Here is a 27946-nt window from a genome sequence, read left to right on the forward strand (position 1 = left end):
AGTTAGTGACTCTGGACGGAGTTACCGAACGAACCAGTGGGGGCAGTAGCTCACTTATTCGTGGACATCCCGATCTGAGTACGGGTCGAGGAGGAGGGGAGTGCACAGACCCAGTTGGTGGCCGCGTTTGGTCTGATTTGCGCAAGTTGTGAGCGTTGGAGCGCCTTGACCATGTGTCTGCGTGCCTGGACCGCAGAGCGACTTCCGGGACTACCCGCTGCTGCTGCGGCAGGCCATCTCCCTGGCGAGGCGCATGCAGGACCCCCTGGTGGAGTTCTCGCAGCTCTGCACCCCCGACGAGGAGATCTTCTGCCTCAAGTACCACCCACTACAGGCGAGTGTGGGGAGTGGCAGGTGTTCGCGTCCCTGCACGCCAGGAGGGACTCCTAGGTCCGATTACGTTCCACTAGATTTTTTTTTTATATACAACAAAAAGAATATGGGGAACCAAATGTTCAGTTGGGCTAGTTGGTTCATGACTGGATTGAAGCGCCGAAGGACAGCGACAAAGTAACGACAACACGGAGCGCTCCGTGTTGTCGTTTCCATGGCCCTGTTTTTTGGTGCTTCTATCCAGAATATGGGGAGAAGGAACTAACACAATCCCATTTGCATTTTTTCGAATAGGAGTGGTAATCTTTTAAGTGCCAGTGTGTTCAATGTCAGGTACATTGAGCACTATTGACTGTTTGATGGTATTTGGCCTGCATGGAAAGACTTCATTTCACCTTAAAAGGACACTGACTTTTAAAAAAAAGTTTTTTTTGTAAGGCCTAAATAGGACACTTTTTTTCTTTTTAATTTTACCATGGAGAGGACAACATTTTTTGTGCGATATTTACATTGGATGCAATTCAGGTCAGTTCAACCTAACTTAACCTAACAAAAAATTTGTTTATGTTAGATGCAATTTAGGTGGGGTCGATGAAAGTAGCTTAAAGAGCCCCTGAAAATAAAAAAACTTTTTTGTTTTTAAACAGTTTAATTGGGACACGCATGTCAAAAATAATTTTACGTGAAAAAAAACAACAAATTTTAGAGCAATATTGACGGCGAGATTTCTTTAAAATTCTGCGTGCAAAGGCCATGACGTCACGGAATGGTCATTCACTCAACGAGATGATAATTCACTCTTTCTGCCTCAACGTGAAGGCGAAGCCGATCCACCTCTCCTTCACGCACCCGAAATGCCGGGAGAGAAACCAAGTGGAAAGGAGGCAGCTACCAACTAAATCGCGTCTCGTGCCGTCAATATTGCTCTATAAATTTTTTTTTTTTTTTTTTTAAATTATTTTTTTGACGTGCGTGTGTCAAAACTCTGTTTAAAAAAAATGGAAGCCATTTACAATTCCCTGTAACGCCGGTTAGAGCGCAGCTCTTGAGGAGGAGGATGGAAGGGTAGTGAGGGATAGGTGACTCCTTGAGGTCACATGACCTCAGGGGGGGGGTCGTGTGACGTCAGGAGGGTCACGTGACCTTTAAAAATGATATTTTTTTGCGGAAATATTTTACAAAGACAAATGTGTCCTGACAAACCCTTAAAAAAAATGTTTTTCATTTGATTGTAATTTAAAATTTAGATGCGGCCGATGCTATGAGCTGATGAAACCAATCATACAGCGTCAATCATGGCGTTCGTCATGTTTTGGTATGTTTTCTGGCGTCACTAAACCAATCCTAAACAGAGGAGTCCCCTTGCCTTTTGGACGCCGCTTAATTGGTCCAATTATCTCGCAGCGTTGGCTGCTTCTGGACTTAAGCTGAAACAAAGAAGGAATTTCAGGATGCTTTTCTTGTGCATTGGCATGAGTGGTGCTTTTTTGGTTTAAGAGGAGATAAGAACAGCACAAAAATGAACACAAGGGCAATTAGGAAATACAGTCAATGATTGTGGTTTTCTTTCAGAAGAAAATATACTGACACAAAATAAGAAGAGAGAAAAAAAAAATATACAAAGCATTTTCCCATCACAGTCCCAGTCACATAAATGTGTCAGTCGGATTAATAAGAGAGATCTTACCTTTAGAGAGGGTAATTGTTGATTCTACACTGACACAAACATCGGGTCCATAATGTCTAGTAAAAAAAGCCTCATGAATTTCTCTAGTGGTCCTGTTGTGATGTTATTTATTTTATTATTTATTAACTTTATTTAGCTGCAGAGTACAGCCAGATCTATAACAATGTACAGCGAGATGTCCCGATTCAGCGCTGCGTAAAGAATGTGCTCTCAAGTGTTTTATTCTTTCTTTGACTCTTGTATTTTCACCAACACGCTCTTTGATCTTTGTCTTTGTGCGCTCAAGCCCGGGCATTTATGCATCTGCCTGTCTGTCATGTATATGTCTTTGCACAAGACGGGGATTTTGTAAACTACACCGGCTGCACATGCAGCATATTTACAATGGCGTTTTACCTGGCATAATGTGTGTTCTTATGCGACAGCATTCTTTAGGTCCTCCCCCCCCCCCCCGGATTTTTTTTACTTTCTGGCCTCCTAATGCACAGTATCTATGCGCAGTAGACCATTTCAGCTCACATTCTCATACACCTTCACGTTTGCACCTTCTTCGAAGGACCTGACGACCTTGAGGTCGTCCTAGAGGTCATCCTTAAGATAGCCCTAGAGGGCATTCTAGACGTCCTTGAGGTTGTCCTAGAGGTCGTCCTTGAGATTGTCCTAGAGGTCGTCGTAGACGTCGTCTTTGATGTCGTCCTCTACGACATCGTCTTAGACGTCGTCCTCGAGGTTGTTCTAGACTAATGCTATCGCAATTCATAGACAACCAACAATAGTGGTTTCTGCAGAGATTTTTTCCTGCTTTTTCAGTTGCAGAGCATAAGCGATGTAGTTTTGACAGTGCTGAGAAGACAGTAATTAGTCTGCTTTGTTTGTCTGTATATCTTCTACTTGTCCTTGTGTACATTTTTGCGCTGTTTTTATTTCTGTGATCATGCACCGACTCGCCCGTCTTCCCTTTTTGGTTTAAGTTGAACGGGGGGACTGTTGCTCTCTTCGTAAGTTCCTCCACTCCTCCTCCAGATACGAGCATCCCACTCTTTTTTCTGTACCACACGGATTTTTAAGTGTCGTCCCATTTCTGGCTTTGGCCCGTAGATGACGGCACTAGTTGACTGGGAGACGAATTTCCTGCTTGACCTACAAGAGGCAGGCTGGGATTCTGGTGCAACCTTGGAGTCTTAACTTTTCTCGTTTGTTAATGTCTGTGGCTTTGGGTTGCACGCTGTGCAGGACTCGGTTCCCCGGACGGACTTCACAAATGGCCTGAACTTGGAGTTTGTGAACCGGACCAACGAGGTTGGGGTGGACATCAACCTGGCCATTGCGCACACCCACACCTCTTACCTGGTCCAATTCCTGTGCGGACTGGGGCCCCGGAAGGGCTACGCACTGCTCAAGGTGGGGGTCGCCCTGGGGGGGCACAGACGCAGCACCACTGGTTAACGCGCAGTAACTTGACAACAATCCAAAAAATGATGACTCAGTTTGATGTTCGTGTTAAGGTAGTGTAAGGTTAGTCTGCTTTCGAGGTATGTCAACACTGTTTTGCTTTGTAGATGAGCAATTAAGCCAGTGCGATACAACCGCTAGTCTGGGGTGTTTAATGTGCATCATGGAGCAGTGATACGCGACCGCACTCTGGTACAATGCTCATCCAGATCGAAACAGGCTGAAGGGGGCGGGATTGAACCCAAGATGCCTGGGCTCTGCAGTGCGAGCTTTTGCTCCACGTGCTCCAAGCCGCAGTGTGCTGAGAAACTTGGTCACCAACCCCCTCCTCAAACTTGACAGTACTCGGCCAGCGTATGTCGCTATAACGAACACGATCCTAGGCTCCCTTGCTACGAAGTGAAGTCCACTTTGCTACTTCATTACCGTCAGTTAGATATGTAATGCCTTATGGGACTTGTCTATGGTGTCATAGTGTGGGTTCTTGTAATCTTTGCTGTAAGCATTGTTTTCTATTTGTTGCACCGGTTAACTGGCCTTTTTTACCCCACCACTGCCTGAAAATCTCGCATCTTGGAGCACCTTTGATCTAGTGTCAGTAGGAGCTCCCCTTGGGACGTGTTTTGGCTGTGACGGACTGCCCTGTTCAATTTCACGGGGTATTTTGATCAATTCCCTTCTTCAAAGATGTAAACTTGTAGTGTTACTTTTATGCATTAAAACAGGCACAGATTGATGTATTCTGGGTATGTCGACATTCCATGGGAGTAGTGAGCTGATGTTATTGGCATTCTGGTCTCGCCTGGGTCCTTGAACGATCTTTAAATTTTTTCAGGTTATCAAACAGATTGTAGGCGAATTTGGTTCCACCATAACTTTGCAAAGAGCAAACGCAACGGCCCCTTCGAGCCCCTCAGAGTGACCGAGTCGAGCGTGTGCCGAGGCTGCGGTCTTCACCGTTTGCCGAGCGGGAACTAAAATGTGTCAGTCCCTCACAGCTAATGCCACGTGGTGCTAGAATGCTGTCATAGATTGTGTGACTTTGCAATGTATAGTGCAGAGGGTCATTTCTCCTTCCCTCCCCTGGCCGGCAGACCCTGAAGCAGAGCCACCAGCGCCTGGAGAGCCGTACCCAGCTGGTGACCGTCTGCCACATGGGGCCCAAGGTGTTCATCAACTGTGCCGGCTTCATCAAGATCGACACCACCTCCTTCGAGAACAGGTGCCTGCACTTGGTCTGTCTCGCCCACATCCAGTGCTCTGGGAACGTCCTTGCATTGCTCAAAGTCATTCCTGTCATTCGTGGAGTATTCAGTTCTAGGGGAACAGAAACACAGCTGTGTCACGTTAGTATGGATCCTGGTGATGTCAATATAGTAAACCTTGGTTGATTCGAAGTCATAAAAGCTATAAAAAGATTCGAGAGAAGTGCCTTGTGCAAACGGAGCCCTTCCAACAATCGTGCCAAGTGACCTGACAGTCGCACGGTATGCGGCTGGTGCCATGGAGAGAACAAAACGATCGCAACAAAATCATCACCAGGCAACACTCATAAGATGAGACAGTGAGACTGGGAAGCAAGAACGCGAAAAAGGAAAGAAAAACCTAAAGAACTTACAAAAAATGAAAGCCGTTTACAACTCCCTGTAATGCCGAATTAAAGCGCAGCTCTTGAGGAGGAGGGAAGGGTACTGAGGGTCACGTTTTCTGGGGGGGGGGGGGGGGGAGGAGGGGGAGGAGGAGGAGGAGGGTCACGTGATTTGGGGGAGGTGTCACGTGACCTGGGGGGTCACGTGACCCCCAAATAAATTTTTCCGCTAGATTTAGCAAGAAAATTTTTCCGGTAAATTTAGCGGGGAAATGTTTCCCCTAGATTGAGCGGGGAAATTTTTCCGCTAAATCTAGCGGAGAAATTTTTCCGCTAAATTTAGCAGGAAAATTTACCCATAATGCACCGCGCGGTGACGCCGACGCCGCTCAAGCCGGAAACAAGCGCCTAAAAGCTGCGCTCTAAAAAAAAAAAAAAAAAAATTGCGGTGGCTTAGCTCGGCTATGCCAGGATATATGTAGCGTGAGCTTATGCGCTCAAAATGAGAGGCGCTATCAAGCGGCTCCGGTGCAGCGTCAGACTTGGCTACTGTGCAACGGAGGCGCACAGCTGGGCACGCGGCGGCGCCAGTGCGTCTATGACGTCACTCCTCTGGAATGCGCAGACCGGCGAGGCGAGCACGGCGGCGGCGGCTCCGGCGTGCCAGCTGTGCGCCGTGTGACGTCACTGCTCCTCGCGCATGTGCAGTACGGAGCACGGCTCATTATGCGAGCCACGCGAAACTGCCCAACCTCAGCCAGTGTAGCTCACGCTACAAAAAAGATCGAAAGAAAAAGACCAACTGTGGAAGATAATGTTGGACGCGTGGAAGAGAGGAACAGTGGCACGACTAGCTAGCCATATCAGGGAGGAAAAAAAAAAAAGATGCTAAGACAAACATTTTGAGGCGCACGCTGCTCATGACACGAGGCGTTTTTTTTTATTTTTTTGTGCATTGTTGCACATGCAATGATGCACAATATTTTTTTTGGGGGGGGGGGGGGGGATTAATAATTAATGCTTAGGCCACCACTACATTGCTTACTGTTTCCTTTTTTTTTTTTGTATTAAGTTTTTGAAATAACCGAGGTTAGGACCTGAAAACATTTCGAGCAAAGCAATGAGTAAATGCATTATGCCTATGGGAGTTCATTCCATGACAAGGAAATCTTTCGACCTAACCAATATTCTGAGAAAGCAGAGTTTGAGTGAACGAGGGATTACTGTATAGACTAAATACTCAGGAACGAACTGGGTAAAAATGTGGGCATATTTATTTCATTATTATGGACGATTTCTGTAAGAATGGAGGTGTCTTTATTAAGGAGACATTGCTGTATATTCACATGCTCAAAGGTGTCCCATCCCTATGTCGTGGTCCGAGAAACAGCACGAGCTCAAAACGCCTCTTAACTGCCTCGGCCAGCTGTTTTGCACGACCACCACTCTTGGGTAGGAGGAGATTTGGTGGCAGTAGTCTTCATAGCACTACCAATATAAGTCACCCATACATTCAGTGCCAGTATGTCAGTTTAGTATCAGCCGAAAAGTGTAAAATGCCGCATGGTGTGCCTCTGGCGTGCCAGGTTATAAAACCGACTGCCGTAATGGGACAGTTGGAAATATGGCAGTCTGTGCCCATGTCTCTTTCAGCAGCTTAACGTATCCTAGACTTTCCACGCGGCTTCTGTGCCATTCCGGCCTGAATGCCACTGGCTCGTATCGTGCACCTTCTGAAGTTTTGTCGCTGGTTCAACAGCCCTGGCCGAGGTTGCGTAGTTGAATACGAGAATGTGCCAGAAGCTCCTCCCACTCCCACAGTTGCCACCCTCATCGTGAGAGCACGCGCGTAGGAGACTCGACACGTGCACTCGAGACAAGGCCACGCTCTTTAGCCGCAGTACTGGGTTGCACACCCGTGGAGCGACGCTAGTTTCGACGTTGTAGCGCGAAAAAGGCGACGTCGACTGTAGTAGCGCGACGGCCGATGCGAAGAGCATCTGCATTAGTTGAACGCGTTAGTGAATTTCGCTCAATATTTTAGGTCGGTACTCCGATTACAATTATAGTTCCGTGCAATTGTGGCGGATCTTCCGTCCCAGTTCATGGCGCGAAATCTTAAAGAAAAAAAGACTAGGTGAGCACAAAAGTATATTGAAAGTACCTGGAACACTACCAAACTGGCAGTAGGGTGGATGGCGGCAGCACCGCGTGTGCGTCTACAAAGGCCGCAGAATCGCCGGAACCGGGAAGCCGCCTCGGTGGCTCCGAAGCGAGGTGCCGGCCTACAAACAGACGTTGGCAGGTCCGGATCCCGACTGCTCTTATCACGTAGTGCAGTGGTTCCCAGCCAAGGATGTGTCGGGGACCCCTTGCGGACCGCTTTCAGTGATGGGGGACCCCTTCAAGCCGGGGGGGGGAGGAGACGTTAGTAAGTTAGCACATCTGGAGCATGAAACAGGTGCCTTTTATTGCTAGGTAGCAGAAAAACATAATACAAAGGTGCCACATCACTTCATTCTGGTCAGTTCATCAATACGTGGCACTCTCGCGCTTCGAACTATGTACAAAAAACGTGCCAACTAAAAAAAAAAAAAATTTTTGTTGAGGGTTTTGCAGACCTTTATTTGGGAACCACTGACGTAGTGGGCGCCGTAAGATGGTTGGAGTCCCCAGTCCCGTTGGTTTTGCACATGAAAGCCCTGGGTTTGGAGCCGGGGCCAACTGAGTGACACCTGCCTTTGTCCCGCAACCAGCACCAACGCGTACGTGGAGGTGCTGGACGGTTCCCGGGTGCACCCGGAGGCGTACGAGTGGGCCCGCAAGATGGCCGTGGACGCACTGGAGTACGACGACGTCACCGAGGACGTCAACCCGGCCGAGGCCCTCGAGGAGATCCTCGAGAACCCGGAGAAGCTCAGGGTGAGGCCTCCAGGGCTTTTCGCGAGCGTTTTGCGGGCTTTTTGGACAAATTGCGTTACAACTGCTCGCCTCCCGAGACGAGAGGTGTGAACCTGCAAAGTCCTGTGCAAGGTGGGAGATTTCTAGTTTCATTTGCCCGCAACGGCGGTCGGCACATCCGTCGAACGCATAGCTGATTTGGGCACTGAGACGTCGTCTTTGGGTCTTTTAAGGTGGAGGCTGTAAAACCCAAATTATTCGGAATTTAAATACATGCGGTTATCATAAAAATTAGTGAATTCTGAATTAGCAACCTCCTTCCTATGCAATCGCTGCAATGACAACAATAGCGAAACTCTAACAATGTCTGGAACTCAGCACGCGTCCTGAGCTTTACCAACCCCCGCACGTGGCTATGATCAACATTGGTGGCATATAAACTGCTCCAGATCACGTAACCGCTTGTTCTGGCTGCGAGTTGAGGGGATGAATGTTGCTCGTTTTTCTTTAATTTTTTCTGCGACTTCTAATGCCTGTGATGAAAAACGAACGCATCTTTCATTAGTCATTAATGTCGGGGATTCATTCGAAATGGTATTTGCACGAAGTGCAAAAATCGTTGCATCGTCCCTTTAATGAAATTTAACCTTAAGAAATTCTGATTTTTTTTACGACGGTTGACTGTTTGGCTGTATAGTATTACTGCAGAATTGCATTCTAATGGAAGATAACTCGGATTATTCGTCCGCGGCATGCGTGGCATGTCACGAGACCCGACATCACATGACTCACGATAGGAAGCGGTGGTGTCGCGTGACGTCACGGTATCGGCAAGATTATTGAACCTAGTGACAGGCACTGAGTCATAGTGTAACGTCAAGCCACGTCACGTGACCACAGCGCATGACACCCGGTCCTGTGATATCGCATTGTCACACGACACTGCCACGTGACGTGACGTCACGTGACACCACGCCTCGACGCTGTTACGTAGCCGTGATGTGCAATGTTGGATCACGTGGTGTCACGATGCGACGTGATACTGTTCCACGTGACGTCATGCAACCGTGTCGCGTGACAAGACTAGTCCAAAGTGTGCCAGCAAAAAAAAAAAAAAAAAAAAAAGATGTAAAAGCTTTTTGTTTGTAACACATTGCATTTCTGCATATGATGGTTTGATCGATAGATTCAAAACACAGCTCCTAATTCTTTTGCCTCTGGAGTGTGGTCGGCTTGGACCGACTCGCCGTCTGAGCCGCCGTGCCTGGAGGTGTCTCCGGTGAGCGCATGGTGGAAACCTTTCCGCAGGACCTGGACCTGGATGCCTTTGCGGTTGAGCTGGAGCGGCAGGGCTACGGCAACAAGAGCATCACCCTGTACGACATCCGGGCAGAGCTGAACCACCGCTACAAGGACCTCAGGACAGCCTTCAGGGCCCCCAACCCAGAGGAGACTTTCAACATGCTCACCAAGGAGACCCCCCAGACCTTCTACATCGGTAGGGGGGGACACGTCTCTGGGGGGGGTGGGGGGGTTTGACGTCGAGAGCTTTTTCAGCTGCTGATAGGGAGGGATGTCGCAGCTTTCCGCAGGGTGAGCATTATCGACCGACGAGTGAGTTAACCCATACGCGAGTCCACGATCGGACAGCATTTCGGTGAGAACTTCCACATGCGTGTGGCGAGGGAGGTCTCGTGGCCTCTCGTGCACCATTTCTAATGCTTCTTTATCTGCCGGTGGATTTTGGCTCGCTTGCGGTAGCAGAACAACTTGAGATTTGCAAAAGAATCGTGGTTTATGGACTGTTTTCTTCGTGAAATGGAGGACGTTTGCAATTAAAGCTTGCACCCGATCACGTCGTTCGCAAAACTTGATTTGTCATTCGGCTCTTTTTGATTATATCGGTGGATAATGTCCATATGATTTCTTGTTACATTTTCGTTTGCGAATGACACCTGATACCAGACGAACCCGCTTTCTGCACTCGCGAGAGCAAACTAGAAGTCTACTAATGATTGACTCGCTTTGTGAGAGTCCAGTCAGACCTGGTTCTTGTTTTCACGGTCACGAAAATCAAGAGTGATTCTGAGTCATTGATTCGTCTTCACTTGTGCTTCTTTCTCCTTACGCGAGCCTTTCCTAATGGTGTATGAATGCTTACACTTCTCTAGGACGAGGTGTGTGTTACGTTTAGGGAGTGCTTTCTGCGACAAATAGCCGCGACGTGGATTGGCTACGATTTGGATGAGAAAGCTAAAAGAACGAAGTAAGGAGATGAAGTGGCAGTTTCCAAGTGCCGGTCAGATGTTGCTTCGCAAGTACGGCTAGGGGAACCCTCGCTTGCTCCGGGAGACTGGTTGCGTACTTATGGACGGCAGTGACGGTGGGAAGACCGCTTGTTGTCGGATTATACAAATGGCGTTGTAGATAATATGGTAAGAGTACCAGAAGATGTCGGTGGGTGAAAAAACGTTGCGTTTGGGCTGTAAGGGTGAGGCTCGATGACTTCGGCAAACGGTCGTTACAAGGACATACTTGTTACGGCAACAGCCGTCGGTGAAAACCTCCCTGGGAAATCATGCAAGTGTCCCTCGCGACAACCCCCGGCGACGTCGTAAATCGCGTGGTGGCTCCTAGCCATCACACTTGGGGCTCCGAGGCACGCGCTCCAGTGCCGCAGAATTTAAAAAGAAAAGGAAAAGTCTGTCTAGCTGGATTCAAACCAGTCATCTATAGATATCGGCAATCGATTCTAGTGAGCCGCTCGACCAAATAGGCTATCAAAGGAACAGATGTTAGAAAATTGAAGGTGCATTCCATTTGTGTCTTCGTTTAATAACACCCAGGGGTCTTAGAGCCTCGAGCGTGCAGGCGCAGCCCAAGCACAGGAAAAGTGGATGAGCACGTTCTTCGACGCTGGTGCATCTTGCTGCGTCTCCCAACTAGCGCGCCGCTAGTGCACGGCGACACCGAGACATCTATAGATGACGGCAATCGATTCTAGTGAACCGCTCGACCAAATAGGCTTTCAAAGGAACAGATGTTAGAAAATTGAAGGTGCATTTCATTTGTGTCTCCGTTTGATAACGCCCAGGGGTCTTAGAGCCTCGAGCGTGCAGGCGCAGCCCAAGCACAGGAAAAGTTGATGAGCACGTTCTTCGACGCTGGTGCATCTTGCTGCGTCTCCCAACTAGCGCGCCGCTAGTGCACGGCGACACCGAGACATCTATAGATGACGGCAATCGATTCTAGTGAACCGCTCGACCAAATAGGCTTTCAAAGGAACAGATGTTAGAAAATTGAAGGTGCATTTCATTTGTGTCTCCGTTTGATAACGCCCAGGGGTCTTAGAGCCTCGAGCGTGCAGGCGCAGCCCAAGCACAGGAAAAGTTGATGAGCACGTTCTTCGACGCTGGTGCATCTTGCTGCGTCTCCCAACTAGCGCGCCGCTAGTGCACGGCGACACCGAGACATCTATAGATGACGGCAATCGATTCTAGTGAACCGCTCGACCAAATAGGCTTTCAAAGGAACAGATGTTAGAAAATTGAAGGTGCATTTCATTTGTGTCTCCGTTTGATAACGCCCAGGGGTCTTAGAGCCTCGAGCGTGCAGGCGCAGCCCAAGCACTGGAAAAGTTGATGAGCACGTTCTTCGACGCTGGTGCATCTTGCTTTGTCTCACAACTAGCGCGCCGCTAGTGCACGGCGACACCGAGACATCTATAGATGACGGCAATCGATTCTAGTGAACCGCTCGACCAAATAGGCTTTCAAAGGAACAGATGTTAGAAAATTGAAGGTGCATTTCATTTGTGTCTCCGTTTGATAACGCCCAGGGGTCTTAGAGCCTCGAGCGTGCAGGCGCAGCCCAAGCACAGGAAAAGTTGATGAGCACGTTCTTCGACGCTGGTGCATCTTGCTGCGTCTCCCAACTAGCGCGCCGCTAGTGCACGGCGACACCGAGACATCTATAGATGACGGCAATCGATTCTAGTGAACCGCTCGACCAAATAGGCTTTCAAAGGAACAGATGTTAGAAAATTGAAGGTGCATTTCATTTGTGTCTCCGTTTGATAACGCCCAGGGGTCTTAGAGCCTCGAGCGTGCAGGCGCAGCCCAAGCACAGGAAAAGTTGATGAGCACGTTCTTCGACGCTGGTGCATCTTGCTGCGTCTCCCAACTAGCGCGCCGCTAGTGCACGGCGACACCGAGACATCTATAGATGACGGCAATCGATTCTAGTGAACCGCTCGACCAAATAGGCTTTCAAAGGAACAGATGTTAGAAAATTGAAGGTGCATTTCATTTGTGTCTCCGTTTGATAACGCCCAGGGGTCTTAGAGCCTCGAGCGTGCAGGCGCAGCCCAAGCACTGGAAAAGTTGATGAGCACGTTCTTCGACGCTGGTGCATCTTGCTTTGTCTCACAACTAGCGCGCCGCTAGTGCACGGCGACACCGAGACATCTATAGATGACGGCAATCGATTCTAGTGAACCGCTCGACCAAATAGGCTTTCAAAGGAACAGATGTTAGAAAATTGAAGGTGCATTTCATTTGTGTCTCCGTTTGATAACGCCCAGGGGTCTTAGAGCCTCGAGCGTGCAGGCGCAGCCCAAGCACTGGAAAAGTTGATGAGCACGTTCTTCGACGCTGGTGCATCTTGCTGCGTCTCCCAACTAGCGCGCCGCTAGTGCACGGCGACACCGAGACATCTATAGATGACGGCAATCGATTCTAGTGAACCGCTCGACCAAATAGGCTTTCAAAGGAACAGATGTTAGAAAATTGAAGGTGCATTTCATTTGTGTCTCCGTTTGATAACGCCCAGGGGTCTTAGAGCCTCGAGCGTGCAGGCGCAGCCCAAGCACTGGAAAAGTTGATGAGCACGTTCTTCGACGCTGGTGCATCTTGCTGCGTCTCCCAACTAGCGCGCCGCTAGTGCACGGCGACACCGAGACATCTATAGATGACGGCAATCGATTCTAGTGAACCGCTCGACCAAATAGGCTTTCAAAGGAACAGATGTTAGAAAATTGAAGGTGCATTTCATTTGTGTCTCCGTTTGATAACGCCCAGGGGTCTTAGAGCCTCGAGCGTGCAGGCGCAGCCCAAGCACTGGAAAAGTTGATGAGCACGTTCTTCGACGCTGGTGCATCTTGCTTTGTCTCACAACTAGCGCGCCGCTAGTGCACGGCGACACCGAGACATCTATAGATGACGGCAATCGATTCTAGTGAACCGCTCGACCAAATAGGCTTTCAAAGGAACAGATGTTAGAAAATTGAAGGTGCATTTCATTTGTGTCTCCGTTTGATAACGCCCAGGGGTCTTAGAGCCTCGAGCGTGCAGGCGCAGCCCAAGCACAGGAAAAGTTGATGAGCACGTTCTTCGACGCTGGTGCATCTTGCTTTGTCTCACAACTAGCGCGCCGCTAGTGCACGGCGACACCGAGACATCTATAGATGACGGCAATCGATTCTAGTGAACCGCTCGACCAAATAGGCTTTCAAAGGAACAGATGTTAGAAAATTGAAGGTGCATTTCATTTGTGTCTCCGTTTGATAACGCCCAGGGGTCTTAGAGCCTCGAGCGTGCAGGCGCAGCCCAAGCACAGGAAAAGTTGATGAGCACGTTCTTCGACGCTGGTGCATCTTGCTGCGTCTCCCAACTAGCGCGCCGCTAGTGCACGGCGACACCGAGACATCTATAGATGACGGCAATCGATTCTAGTGAACCGCTCGACCAAATAGGCTTTCAAAGGAACAGATGTTAGAAAATTGAAGGTGCATTTCATTTGTGTCTCCGTTTGATAACGCCCAGGGGTCTTAGAGCCTCGAGCGTGCAGGCGCAGCCCAAGCACTGGAAAAGTTGATGAGCACGTTCTTCGACGCTGGTGCATCTTGCTGCGTCTCCCAACTAGCGCGCCGCTAGTGCACGGCGACACCGAGACATCTATAGATGACGGCAATCGATTCTAGTGAACCGCTCGACCAAATAGGCTTTCAAAGGAACAGATGTTAGAAAATTGAAGGTGCATTTCATTTGTGTCTCCGTTTGATAACGCCCAGGGGTCTTAGAGCCTCGAGCGTGCAGGCGCAGCCCAAGCACAGGAAAAGTTGATGAGCACGTTCTTCGACGCTGGTGCATCTTGCTGCGTCTCCCAACTAGCGCGCCGCTAGTGCACGGCGACACCGAGACATCTATAGATGACGGCAATCGATTCTAGTGAACCGCTCGACCAAATAGGCTTTCAAAGGAACAGATGTTAGAAAATTGAAGGTGCATTTCATTTGTGTCTCCGTTTGATAACGCCCAGGGGTCTTAGAGCCTCGAGCGTGCAGGCGCAGCCCAAGCACAGGAAAAGTTGATGAGCACGTTCTTCGACGCTGGTGCATCTTGCTGCGTCTCCCAACTAGCGCGCCGCTAGTGCACGGCGACACCGAGACATCTATAGATGACGGCAATCGATTCTAGTGAACCGCTCGACCAAATAGGCTTTCAAAGGAACAGATGTTAGAAAATTGAAGGTGCATTTCATTTGTGTCTCCGTTTGATAACGCCCAGGGGTCTTAGAGCCTCGAGCGTGCAGGCGCAGCCCAAGCACTGGAAAAGTTGATGAGCACGTTCTTCGACGCTGGTGCATCTTGCTGCGTCTCCCAACTAGCGCGCCGCTAGTGCACGGCGACACCGAGACATCTATAGATGACGGCAATCGATTCTAGTGAACCGCTCGACCAAATAGGCTTTCAAAGGAACAGATGTTAGAAAATTGAAGGTGCATTTCATTTGTGTCTCCGTTTGATAACGCCCAGGGGTCTTAGAGCCTCGAGCGTGCAGGCGCAGCCCAAGCACTGGAAAAGTTGATGAGCACGTTCTTCGACGCTGGTGCATCTTGCTTTGTCTCACAACTAGCGCGCCGCTAGTGCACGGCGACACCGAGACATCTATAGATGACGGCAATCGATTCTAGTGAACCGCTCGACCAAATAGGCTTTCAAAGGAACAGATGTTAGAAAATTGAAGGTGCATTTCATTTGTGTCTCCGTTTGATAACGCCCAGGGGTCTTAGAGCCTCGAGCGTGCAGGCGCAGCCCAAGCACTGGAAAAGTTGATGAGCACGTTCTTCGACGCTGGTGCATCTTGCTTTGTCTCACAACTAGCGCGCCGCTAGTGCACGGCGACACCGAGACATCTATAGATGACGGCAATCGATTCTAGTGAACCGCTCGACCAAATAGGCTTTCAAAGGAACAGATGTTAGAAAATTGAAGGTGCATTTCATTTGTGTCTCCGTTTGATAACGCCCAGGGGTCTTAGAGCCTCGAGCGTGCAGGCGCAGCCCAAGCACAGGAAAAGTTGATGAGCACGTTCTTCGACGCTGGTGCATCTTGCTGCGTCTCCCAACTAGCGCGCCGCTAGTGCACGGCGACACCGAGACATCTATAGATGACGGCAATCGATTCTAGTGAACCGCTCGACCAAATAGGCTTTCAAAGGAACAGATGTTAGAAAATTGAAGGTGCATTTCATTTGTGTCTCCGTTTGATAACGCCCAGGGGTCTTAGAGCCTCGAGCGTGCAGGTGCAGCCCAAGCACAGGAAAAGTTGATGAGCACGTTCTTCGACGCTGGTGCATCTTGCTGCGTCTCCCAACTAGCGCGCCGCTAGTGCACGGCGACACCGAGACATCTATAGATGACGGCAATCGATTCTAGTGAACCGCTCGACCAAATAGGCTTTCAAAGGAACAGATGTTAGAAAATTGAAGGTGCATTTCATTTGTGTCTCCGTTTGATAACGCCCAGGGGTCTTAGAGCCTCGAGCGTGCAGGCGCAGCCCAAGCACAGGAAAAGTTGATGAGCACGTTCTTCGACGCTGGTGCATCTTGCTGCGTCTCCCAACTAGCGCGCCGCTAGTGCACGGCGACACCGAGACGGACGCATCTGCCACTTTGCCGCGTCTCCCGTCGAGCTTCGGACTGTTTGGCACTCGGCGGGGGGGGGGGGGGCGGGGGGCGGGGATCTATTGAAGACGACGTCGTGCGCGAACCTCGTCTTATAGGCGGTGCTGAGGCGACACCTCGCTGTGCCGGCGTGTGCGCGCAGCCATCCGAGCGGACCGACTCGCGCGCCCGCTTTCTAGACCTCCGGAAGTTTGTAGCCAGCCTGATTAACACGACTGTCGGTTACGGCGAGCCGGGGAAGCTTGTTGTAGATAGAATACAGACGAGGAACGGAAGTGGAATCGAGAGCAAAAGCGAAAATAATGCGAAAATCCTTGGAATCGTGGTTGGGAGGTGGCACCGTAACGGCGAATTACGTGAGCACCGAGCTGCTGTCACGGGGATGCACGTTACTCTATGACGTAAATGCCCTCGGGTTTTTTACATCGACTATTCAATGTTTTGGTGATGGCCACCTACGGTTCCCACCTGGAATGGCACTACCAGAATTATCGCTTGCAAACGACGAGTTTGATGGTGCGCCTAGACAGCACGGTGGAATCTAGGAGTCGGCACGTCCTTAAACCAACACCGTCAAGGTTGACGGCTCGACGTTCTCATTTCCGTCGATTAAAGTTTTAACTGGCGAATGTAGCCAGTAGCAGAGGCTGACTGTGCCAACACTTTTGGTCACACACGTCACCCACACTGTCGGTCTGCTCGTGTGTTTCCCTTGGAATGCGGCATCGCCTGGTGAGTGCAGCCCATGTTCTTGCGTGCAGGCAAGATGGTGACCTGCCAGGTGGTGGGCATTGCCCGTCGCAAGCCCCACGGGCAGCAGCTGGACCAGGCCAACCCAATCCGCAACGACGAGACGGGTCTGTGGCAGTGCCCCTTCTGTCTCAAGAACGACTTCCCCGAGCTCAGCGAGGTGGGTGGTTGGCTTAAACTCCGATCGGTCTCTACGTTACTCGACTCATATTGGGTCAAAATAATTTTTCTTCCCAAAGTTACTAAATTTGCAATCTTGGTCCTTACCATTTTTTTTTTTTTTTTTTAATTTCAAACTGAAAGTTTTTATTGGCAACAGCGAAAAACTGATGCCAGCAGCAAGAAGGGGGTTCACTTATAGGGCAGTAGGATTTGCTCCCAACTGAATACAAGGAGTTTGATGGTGTCAAATGAATGCTTTGGAAACTGGCTCCAGCACCCGTGCAACGGCACAAAGTATGTGCAGCAGAACCTGTTTTCTAGACTGTGTGCTCGACCTGCAATCTCGCCTGCCAGTGAGGTCTCAGCATTGAAAAGCGCGAATACATTGGAACCTTCATTTGCGGATTCCAAAATAACTGTTCCGAATTTTGCGATACTAAATATGGCATGTGGGAAATGGTATAAAGACCGCGGATTCAGAAAATATAATTAGTTGGGGTAGCTTAAGAAAATCGCTGGAGTGCACCTTTAAATGGGTGCGTGAAGGGTGTTTCCCGAAGGTGCTCTACTTGCTTCGTCACATCCGTCTCCGGTGGCAGGTGTGGAACCACTTCGACGCGGGCAGCTGCCCCGGCCAGTCGATGGGAGTGAGGGTGCGCCTCGACAACGGTGTCAACGGCTTCATCCACATCAGGTTCATCAGCGACAAGAAGGTCACCAACCCCGAGGAGAGGGTTCGGGTAAGCCGCCTTTGGCTATGCTCTCAATTCCTCGGTTGCTACATCTGGGCAACCAGGAAACCTAAAGTATTTCGGCACAACCAACACTAAGTTTGTGCATCAGCTCAAGGCAGCAAACAATACGGTAAGTTTGTGCATTTGTTCTGTGGGAGTCGTGACCATAACCTGGTAAATGCATGAACCAGAAATTTAAAAACAATTTCCAATGAAAACTTTGAAGAAAATGTTTGGGTCACGGCGCATGGAATTAATATATTCTCTCGTTCCCCCTTATGTTGAGACCTGCTCTGTGGGCACCGTTGTTGCTGTAGCTCTCTCCTTGTGGTTGAGAGAGTTGTTGTTTTGTGCTTTTTCTTCCATGCTTTACACTTGTTTCTGCTCATCCCAGAATGTGCAGCGAAGCACAGGCAACGCATGCACATCTCTCACAGAGCCAACTGAGCCGCATGGCCGATTTCGTTTTGTTGGCAGTGCACGAAGCCCTTAAAGCTAGATTGGTTAAAGCAGAAACATCAGACTCCAGTTGCCAAAACATAAAGTACCAGCTCCACCTTGTCCTCGGACACGCTTGGTATGAGGCCGTTGCTCACAGCCACCCAGTAATACCAGTTTTCAAAGACACACTGGTTACAATTACAGTTGCTCTCCAGTTTCAAAAGTACCACATCTTGTGTCTAGCAACCACTGTGAACGGTTCCGAGTATGAAGTGCCGAAATATTTCCTTTCTGGTTTATGGAAAGCCTCTTGACATTTCAGGTGTTGAGGTAGCCTTTGCATACTGCCCACTTAGCAGTTCTGGGCTTTCGGGGCTGTCAACTTCGAAATTGTTCGGAGGTTTTGCTGTTTCATTGCACGGTTGCAAGAAAAAGTAAAGCAGTCATTGTATATTGTTGTCTTTTTTTTTTATTAATCTTTTCACGTGCGCTGCATAACCGTCACCGTTCTGCAGTGTAGACCTTGAGTCATAGGTCTGTGCATTGCTCTTTCAGCCAGGAATGATCCTGCACTGTCGCATCATCAAGATAGACATAGAGAGGTTTGCAGTGGACCTCACCTGCCGCTCCTCCGACCTGGCAGACGTGAACAACGAGTGGAGGTCAGAAGCCTTTCCTAGCATGCCTGTTCCCTTCCGCTTCTCTGTCTAGCCTTGTCCTGTCGAGAACCTTCATTGCCACGTGCCACCATGTGTCCGGGAAGTGTGACATTGAGCCAATCTTCGACGAATGAGGAGCCTAACATAAACGGTGCCCTGACACAGTCTCTTAGGTTTGGCGGTGAGACAGACACACAGTTTATAATTGTAAGGCAAATTCTGCGCTTACTGAGGCTAAAAAGCAATTAAATTACAACTAGTACAACGAGACATGTAGTTGGACTAGTTGATGGTGCATACTTGTTTGGTGGGAACAGCGCTAAAAGACGTAGGGCCAGGACGAAGAAGCGCACAGAGAAGGCGCTGACTTACAACTGAAAGTTGATTGCTCCGCAAAAAGGGAAATAAACACAAAAAGGGGGAAGGGAAAAGAGTAAAAAAGGGAAACCAATAACATCCAGCATCAGCCATGCCTACTCACATTCGCACATACCTGACACACTTTTTAATGAAACAATTATGGAGTGATACCTAGTTAAAGCTTAGAACGTTCAGCCTTTCCACTCTCGTGAAGAAGGAAGACCAGCGGAGCTGTACTCAATACGCTGCCGCAACGCGCACGCGCCCGTTTCCCGCTTCTTCTTGTCCGACACGCCGCCGATCGTGGATACGTCTCTGGCGACCCAGAGTCGGGCACGTGACGCCAAACGGGTAATCCACAAACTCCTTCCGGAACATCACCATCGCGCCCGGGAACTGTTCAGCTGGCGTGGAGTGCAGTCGTCGCCGGGCCTCGCGCTCGAGCTTGGCCTCCGTGACACGATCGTCGTCCGTGGCATTGGCCCGCCGGTACCCTTTACATCGCTGGTTCTGTTCTTGGCGGCGGCTTTCCAGGCGAACGATGTGCTCTTCTTTGGCAAGAGAATCTTAAGCGCTCGACGCAGTGGAAATTGAGGCGACAGCAGCTTTGCGGCGGTTATGCACCCATTCGCGCTGCTGCGTACGTTGCCGCTCCTTCCGCAGTCAGTCTTCTTTCCCCGAAAGGGCACGCGGCCGACCTATCCTGAGTAATCCTAAGTCCAAACCGAAACTGATAAGACAGTAGGAAACAGCGCACAAAACAGGCGAGGACGAAGAAACACACGTCACGAGCGCTGCGCTCGTTACGTGTGCTTCTTCTTTGTTGTCGTCTGTTTTTCGTGCTGTTCCCTACAATGAATTCCCACCAACGTGCCGCCCAACTATCCATTCTTCTATGATAGCTGGAAAGATCTTCGCCATCTACCAGCGACGATAGCAACTATACTGGTTGTGTGCTTGCCGCCGTCGCTTATAGATGGCGGTAGCTGTCCAGAGGCGTTTTTGTCGACAAGCGTTTTACACCGTACACGATCCTCGGGAACCTAGCCCTTAACAGCTCCGCTGTAATAGAAAACATGGCAGGTATGAAATGAAATTCAGTGTGACATCAAACATCGCACCCGGTACATTGCATGTGCAAGCGGGCTGGTGTACCAGATCCCCCTGTCCTGTGGCAAGGTGTATATGTTGGTCAGACGGGACGATACGTAAACATAAGGGCAAGGGAACATTTTCTTCCTCCGCATTCTTCGCCCTCGTGGAACCTAATGGTTCTATGTAGTAGGTGTGGCTGCTCGCCATCATGACATGAAAATTTTGTCTCAACACAAAAACAAGACTGCGAGAGAGATAGACGAAGCGTATTTAATGGTGACTCATGGAGCGGACTTGTGTGTGAGCGCACCTTCTGTTGCCCTTGTAGGTGACGAGGTAGATTTCATAAAAAACTGTGGCGAGTATGTGTGACTGTGTAGGCGTAGCTGATGCCAGATGTTATTGGTTTGCTTTCTTTTGTTCTCTTGCCTTCCCCTTTTCCGTGTTTATTTTCCTTTTTTTCAGAGCAATAAACTTTCAGTTGCAAGTTAGTGCCTGTCTGTGTTTTTTCTTCTGGTCCTACGTCTTTTAATGCTGTTCCCACCAAACAAGTACAACTAGTACAATAACTTTAGCCAGATGTGATAAACTTGAATCACAAATTATTTGTAAAGTAATTAAATCGTTACCATAACTGAATCGCTGAAACGTCATCCGGTGTTGCTTACAAACCTCACCTCTAGTCCTTGAACACCACCCCTGACACCTCGGGTGGCTTAGGGACTGCTGTAAGAGTCATAAGCACCCCAGCCAAGTTGCCCGACTACAGGGCCCAGGTGGCTGACTTTTCCACGTGGTGGCGCAGTCAATCTGGCCACGCACACATCACGCCTTGACAAGGCCGATTTGGGGCGGTGCACAGGCAGTTGCTGGTTGGACATTTAATACCGCCGGTGACGCATTGTTTTCATGTTAGTGTTCGTTATCGTCTTATCCTTGTTCAATAAAATGTAGTTCCTTGTTGGCGAAACCGTGTCAGGTATGCAACGAGGCCAAGCGGCCACAGAGTTTCACGAGGGCCCCTGCCTTCTCCAAGAGGTAGCTCCTCTCTGCTTTCAGGCCGGCCAAGGACCTCTACTACGACAACGAGGCGGAGGACAAGGAGAGGAAGGTGGTGGACGACAGCATGAAGAAGCAGAACCGACAAAGTGAGCGCTGACCCGAGCTTACCGTAGAATACCGTGCACCCGCCCATTCCACATTAAGTGCCCATTACCAAATTTGTGAGATCTGAGAAAATATGCACAGTATATTTATATGTAAAATTGATGACCGGGCAAGCGCCCATCCCCCATTTTTTTGCGATTATCTCCAAAGTTTGAGTGGGCGCTTGCCCGGTATTTTACGGTAAGTTGCACCAGATACTTAGCAGCTAAGTGCAAGCCTCAACACACTAACAACCTCCAAGGTTCAAACTTGGAGGAGATGCTGACTGTTGGAAGTTCCAAGTAGCGAGAGAGAGAGACAAACAGTAATGAAAAAAAAGAAGTTATTTTGGCAGCAACTATGGGGTTGCTTTGTCGAGCTTGCTTTCCCCAGTGCCTGGTGTTCGCCCAACACGAGGCCCCTGGCCTTGACGCCCTACATCACCCGTCTCTATAAAACGGAGGCACGGCGTAACATAAAAGGTGTCGACAGTAAGCGGAGCAACGTTGGCTTTACGCGACAAGCCGGATCTTTGTTGAAAGCAGTCTTGAGAAGATTTTTGTGCCGAGCTGGACAAAAGCCTCTCTTTGGGCGACGGGAGTTGAATGCGACGCAGTGTTTGGCTGCATCAGCCAAGCGCTGCGTCATTGCTCTTCTTGTCCCCCTCTGAGTTCTGAAGTTAGCCACTCTGAGTGCTGCTGTTGGTTATTCTCCCCAATAGTATGCTCCTATTTAGGAGATGTAATCTTTTCGTAAAGATAGGGAATTTTAAGTTAAGGGGAGATGCTGCACTTCGAGAAAACAAAAAAATTATTCTTTTTTTATTGTGTTTTTGAAGGTTGACAGGCATTTATCATCTTGTCTGAAAATATTTTCGTGAAAAAGATCTCTTTTATCTTAAAATATTTACTTAAAAACATAGTAAAATGAGTGTGTGCGTGCTTTTTTACTATTATTTCAAAGTGAACAATCTACACGCTGCTATTTTATGGAAGCCATATCTACATTTGCATGTATCCTATCTTTTTCAGTTTTTTTCATCTGCTAGATGTATATATACACCCAATAAGGTGTATATATATATATATATATGTTATAGTAGCATCTGTTTTTGTTTTTATGTGCTTTTTATATTTCCTGCAATCAATTATTTTGAATGGAAATAAAAAGCGTGCAAAAATAGACGAGGACGAAGGGAAGATGTGAACAAGCGCTGGACTTGCTACTAAACATCTATTGAAAAACACCTACGAAGTAAACCGCACTTTTTGTTTCAGCACGTGTCGAGATAAGCAGTTTCTTTCTTGCGTAGAAAAACTGATGGTTGGCTGACGCATGCATCTTGCCCCTCTTTTAATATTGGATACGCTTTCAATAATGACTCATGCAGTAGATGCATGCGTCAGCCAAACATTGGTTTTTCTACACAAGAAAGAAACTGCTTATCTTGACATGTTGAAGCGATACTGCGGTTTACTTTGTTGGTGTTTTTCAATAAATGGTTAGTTGTGAGTGTTGTTTGTATCTTCCCTTTGTCCTTTTCTATTTTTGCGTGCTGTTTATTTCCATTCATCAGGAATCAGCTCGACTACATCACGACACTAATCCAATTATTTTGAAACTGGAAAATTAAATCGTGCAGTGATGGAAGTGCTGCGCCAAATTGCGCCATGAACGAAAGTCTGCTACATCTTGCACCAAAGTGTTATTTTTGCTAAGAATTGCACCACACCTGCACCAGAATGACGTAAGCAACAAAAAAAAATCATTATTGGTTGATTAACATTTAGAGAAGTAGGAGGAAAGGAAAATGGTACAAATATGTATTTAACGGCGTCTCTACTCTAAGGCTCGGAACACATGCAACCACAAACGCATACTAAAAGTGCAAGTCACGGGACATTCGCTGCACTTCATTCGTTTAGAGGATAAAAGACCACGCACAGGAAGGTGGACGGATGCCACAATGTCGCGCTTTGGCACTGGTTGGTCTGGTTTACTCGGAGCGGCGGCTGCGCTTTAAATTAAGGTGAAACGAAGTATTGAGATTGCTCGTCAACTGCGCTGGTTGGTTGGAGCACCGGCAAATTGATTGCCGACATCATCTAAATTTCCAGCCGATGTTGGAGATGTGAGGAGCTATCCTAGCCATAATGTTCGCAAATGAAACTTTCAGTACTATTAGCAAAACTTATCAGGGTACATCTAAACCAAGTACATATTGGTAGTCGGATTGTGAATGCAGCTATGCCATGTCATTTCAAATGGGATCACGAGTCTAAAAGCAGTGCTCACACCGCAACTGTCCAGAGGTGTACAGTCGGGGTGCGAGCAGTTCTGATGTCCAGACTCATGCCACCCCTCGAATGTTGCAGCGTACGTCAAGCGGGTGATTGTGCACCCTTCCTTCCACAACATCTCGTACAAGGAGGCCGAGAAGCTGCTCAGCACCATGGACCAGGGAGACGTCATCATTCGCCCGAGCAGCAAGGCAAGCTATCTCTCTCCTTGTCGCACCCTAAAAGTGCAGCCAGAGCTCTGAGCTGTCCTTCCTACTCGTTGTATGGTACCTCGGTACCCTGTGAATAACCCTGAAAGGGTGCACTAACCGAGGTTTTTGCAGAGTTCTTCTTGACAGGGTTGGGGAGGGGACCAGATTTCATTAAATTTGTCATCGTCACAATGTTAGCCATGCAGCAGTATTCTTCCGCATGCTATAGACCCTTCGCACCCATACATCAAAGGGAATGCTGGGAACACAGGTACGCGCGCTGCACATTCTCGCCTTTCCTACATAAAAAAATTCCAAGTAAGGCATTTGTGGGATGGCCGTGCGTAGTGCCACTTGTCTTAGATTTTTGCTTTCAAACAGTCGCTGCTGTAGGCGCCAGCACGTGCAGTGCGTGTACTTAGGTTCCCAACATTCTCTTCGATGCTCGGGTAATTTCGGTGAAAGGTCTATTGCATGTGTCACACTGTGTTCCTGGCTCGCCTGTTTGCTAAGACTCCTTTATACTCTGCTGCCTTTTCTAACGTCTTATGCTCTTTGGTTAAGAAACACAATTAACGGAAACTTGCAGGACGTAGAACTTGAGTGCATTAGGGAGCTGGGCATTAGAGGTGCATTTGCATTGCAGAATAAACCGTCGTTGGACGTGTGCTGTCCGTTGAAATGCAGCTTGAAGCTCTTCTTTCATCTTCAAAGGGTTGGTAAAATGGGCAAGGTTCTTTTTTCATCCCCAAGGGTGTGGACCACCTGACTGTCACCTGGAAGGTGCACGAGGGAATCCTCCAGCACATCGACGTAAAGGAGCAGGGCAAGGAGAACGCCTTCAGCCTCGGCTCATCGCTTCTCATCAACAACGAGGTCGGTCGGCTTTGGCCTCCGTCTTACCTGCTCGAGCATTTATATTCTCCCCCTTCTGTTAGTGCCTGATTTCAGTTTCTCATGTAGCGCTGGAAAAACAGAGCCTTTGCTCTATTTTTCTAGAAAAGAACTCGATATGCATCTGATGCTCCGACATCCCACGCAACGACATTCTCGCCGTCGTGACATTGCCAAGTTCCTCCATGCGATGCAGTTGTAAAGCAACGTGCAATAGTGTGGAGGTCGCAAACTGGCAGAGGTTTGACTGGTTCCCTTCGAACCTCTCGCAAAGTTCGACAAGGTTCCACTTACGGGCAGTGTTGCTTTACTTCGACGCAAACATTTCCAATTTTGGGAAAGAACAATTTAGAAAGTAGTTTAGTTTATATTTTATAATATGGTTACGAACATTTACGCTATATAAAAGCGGAAATAAGTACTTTTAATGCTTTCGTTCGCGTTGCGAAGCAATACACCCGACAAATATTTCTCTTCCGCCAAGGGGTGTCGACTCCTTTTCAAATTTTGGCACACGCGTACGAAGGTCGAACCCGAGTCGGCACTTTTGTCGAACTTGGCGTTGGAAGGTCGAGGAAATCTAAGCGAGTCGAAGGACAGTCAAGCGACATCCCCAGTTGCCACCAAAGTGCCCTGAACGCAACTCCATCCGGTGCGTTTACCGCAAACACAATGCCTCGATTTGCACCAATTGTTGGGCCGTTGCCCGCCGCAGTTGTCGCAGCAGCGGAGGTGACCCGCTCTGCCGTAGGTTCTGCAGCTTGGCAGTCTACCGAAAGCTTTGGCAGCCAGGAGTTGGAACGCATTCCAGGCATCGAATTGCCACTGCCTTAACAGTGAAAAGGCCAATCTCTTTTCGTCCGGGCCGTACCAGGAATTCGAGGACCTGGACGAGATCATAGCGAGGCACGTGCAGCCCATGGCCGGCTACGCCCGGGACCTGACGAGCTTCCGCTACTTCCGGGAGGCCGAGGGGGGCAAGCGGGAGGTCCTGGAGAAGCTGCTGGCCGAGGAGAAGAAGCGCAACCCGTCCAAGATCCACTACGTCGTCTCTTCCTGCCGGGAGTTCCCGGGGAAGTTCCTGCTCTCCTACCTGCCCAGGGTCAAGGTGGGTGGGCTCACGCATTCAGCTGGGCACCGGCGGGTCCTCCACCAGTCGTGGGGGAACCCACCGAGCAGAAAAATCGGCGGCCGTATTTGGATCCGTCGATTGAACCGTTGTGTGCGGAACGGCAATGGACGAGAGACACGGTTTCGTGACATTTTAATTCTACGAGGAAATTGTCACGAAGGAACGTCGTAACGAGCTTCGTGAACAGGTGACACGCCGGGAGTGTTACGGACTCGAGGTTTGATACAGGGTATTTCGGCGAAGGCTTTCAAAGATCCCTGAAAATGGGGTGGTGGAGAAAAGAAGTCTCTTTCCAGGAACGGACTGCCACCCACGGTGGACGTCGGGAATTAAGAAACCACAGACATTCAAACCTCGTTTCAACGAAACGGGGTTTTCAATGATGTTGTGCAAGTTTCTCGTTGGAACCATATGTTTTTGTTTGCTAACTAAAAAGTTACTTAGTAAATTTTTGTTTATTATTTAGCTTATTGGTATGTTTTCTGCGATCCATGACGTCTGCCATGGCTGGCCGTTTGTTCCCGGAAAGGATTCTTTTTTCTCTTAGCCACCCTATTTTAAAGGATTTTTCAAATCTTTTTTTGAAACACCCGTATAAAGCTTAAACCTAAAGTTTGGGCCCCGGTGGGGCTCGAACCTAAGTCAATGTGGTAGCTGTTCGATACTTTTGGCGGTTCCAGCAAAATGGACGGCGTAGGTTCGTTCGCCAGCATTTTCGAGCGAATGAAATATTCTCAGGTCCCGATGGTCTAAAGACGAAGCCGTGAAAGTAGGCTAGAAAGCATGTAGTGAAAAGCGCCAGTAGCTGCTAGTGCAACTGGTCTGGAAGGGTAAACCATTTTTATTTGAATGCAAACTTAACGGTGCAGGTTACAGATTTTGGGTGATACCGTGTTTTCCGGACTATAGTCCGTGGACTATACAGGAATTTTGTTTTTCAGTATCGTTGATTATGACAAGACGCGACGGATTTTGTGAATGAAAGGGTCTTTTAACGATGATTTGTGTATAATACAAGCTTCTTTGTGAGCTAAGAAAGCAGACATCTGTCAAGGTGTGCCGTCTATGAGAAGATTTTCCTGCCGACTAAGCACCAGGTGTGGACTAAGCACCAGGTACGGACTATGCACCGGGTGCGGACTATCTAAGCACCCTGCAGGCTATACACAGGGTGTGGACTATAGTCCGGAAATTATGGTAATAACATCCCCAATAGCCGAGTGGCAGTATCCACGTGATTGCTGGCACCGACCCCAAATGCTAAAGCCCAAAAGGCAGAACGGATCCACAGAGATGGAAAGACGCAGACCTGTGCAAAGCATCCTTTCTGACATTTCCCTTTCCACTTTTTGGTCCCTCGTCCTCCTCCCAGGCGCGGCACGAGTACATCACGGTGACACCCGACGGTTACCGCTACCGGCAGCAGATGTTCCACTCGGTGGGGTCCCTGTTCCGCTGGTTCAAGGAGCACTTCCGGGACCCTGTGCCGGGCACACCGGGCAGCGCCACCAACGCTCGCACCCCAATGGGCCAGTCTTCGTACATCGGAGCAACGCCAAGCATCAACATATCGAGTGAGTTTGGATGGCCGACCTTCTTCTCGAGCCTCTTTCGGCATCCAAAACAGGAAGGGAATCTACGGGACTGTGAGACAAGGCTCATATCCAAATTTGGTAACTGTTTGTTTTTTTAAAGCAATAGTTTTATAGGACCAACCACCCTCGTAGTCATGTCCTCAAGGTCACGTACATGGCTGAAGTGCAAGGTCGTGTAATCAAGGTCACGTAAGCGCCGGTCGCATATGCTTTGTTGACTAAGTGCCGGCTGAGTAAGCTTCGTTGAGTAAGCGGCAGTTGCGTAAGCTCGTAAGTGCCAGTACTTGAAGCTGACATGACTTGAGGTCGGCCTAGATGTCGTTCTTGACGTCCTCCTGGACGTCATCCTCGACGGCGTCCTTGAGGTCGTCCTAGGTGCTGTCCTTGAAGTCGTCCTAGTGGTCGTTCTTGAAATCCTCCTATACGTCGTCCTTGATGTCCTCCTAGACGTTGTACTTGACGCCGTGTTCTAGGACATCGTCCTTGATGTGCAACACATATTACAACCATTTCATCACCGTACCATTTTTTTTCCTAATTGTTTTCACTAACAATGTTCCTG

The 27946-nt window shown here is 48.9% G+C and overlaps 1 protein-coding gene across 1 annotated transcript in view; it reads left to right on the forward strand.

The window, feature by feature from the left end:
- The window catches only part of LOC8034183 (transcription elongation factor SPT6), an 81694-nt gene that overhangs the window by 45818 nt on the left and 7930 nt on the right, over nt 1–27946 (forward strand). The window contains exons 22-34 of the mRNA XM_029978537.4: nt 197–334; nt 3254–3421; nt 4567–4694; nt 7817–7982; nt 9270–9459; nt 16687–16835; nt 17437–17577; nt 18568–18674; nt 21186–21274; nt 23648–23763; nt 24517–24639; nt 25532–25765; nt 27162–27363. Of these exons, the coding sequence (XP_029834397.3) occupies nt 197–334; nt 3254–3421; nt 4567–4694; nt 7817–7982; nt 9270–9459; nt 16687–16835; nt 17437–17577; nt 18568–18674; nt 21186–21274; nt 23648–23763; nt 24517–24639; nt 25532–25765; nt 27162–27363 (1951 nt within the window). The remainder of the gene's footprint in view (nt 1–196; nt 335–3253; nt 3422–4566; nt 4695–7816; nt 7983–9269; nt 9460–16686; nt 16836–17436; nt 17578–18567; nt 18675–21185; nt 21275–23647; nt 23764–24516; nt 24640–25531; nt 25766–27161; nt 27364–27946) is intronic.

The sequence above is a fragment of the Ixodes scapularis genome, unplaced genomic scaffold (genome assembly GCF_016920785.2).
Source record: "Ixodes scapularis isolate PalLabHiFi unplaced genomic scaffold, ASM1692078v2 PGA_scaffold1__304_contigs__length_218370807, whole genome shotgun sequence".
NCBI classification, from domain to species: domain Eukaryota; kingdom Metazoa; phylum Arthropoda; class Arachnida; order Ixodida; family Ixodidae; genus Ixodes; species Ixodes scapularis.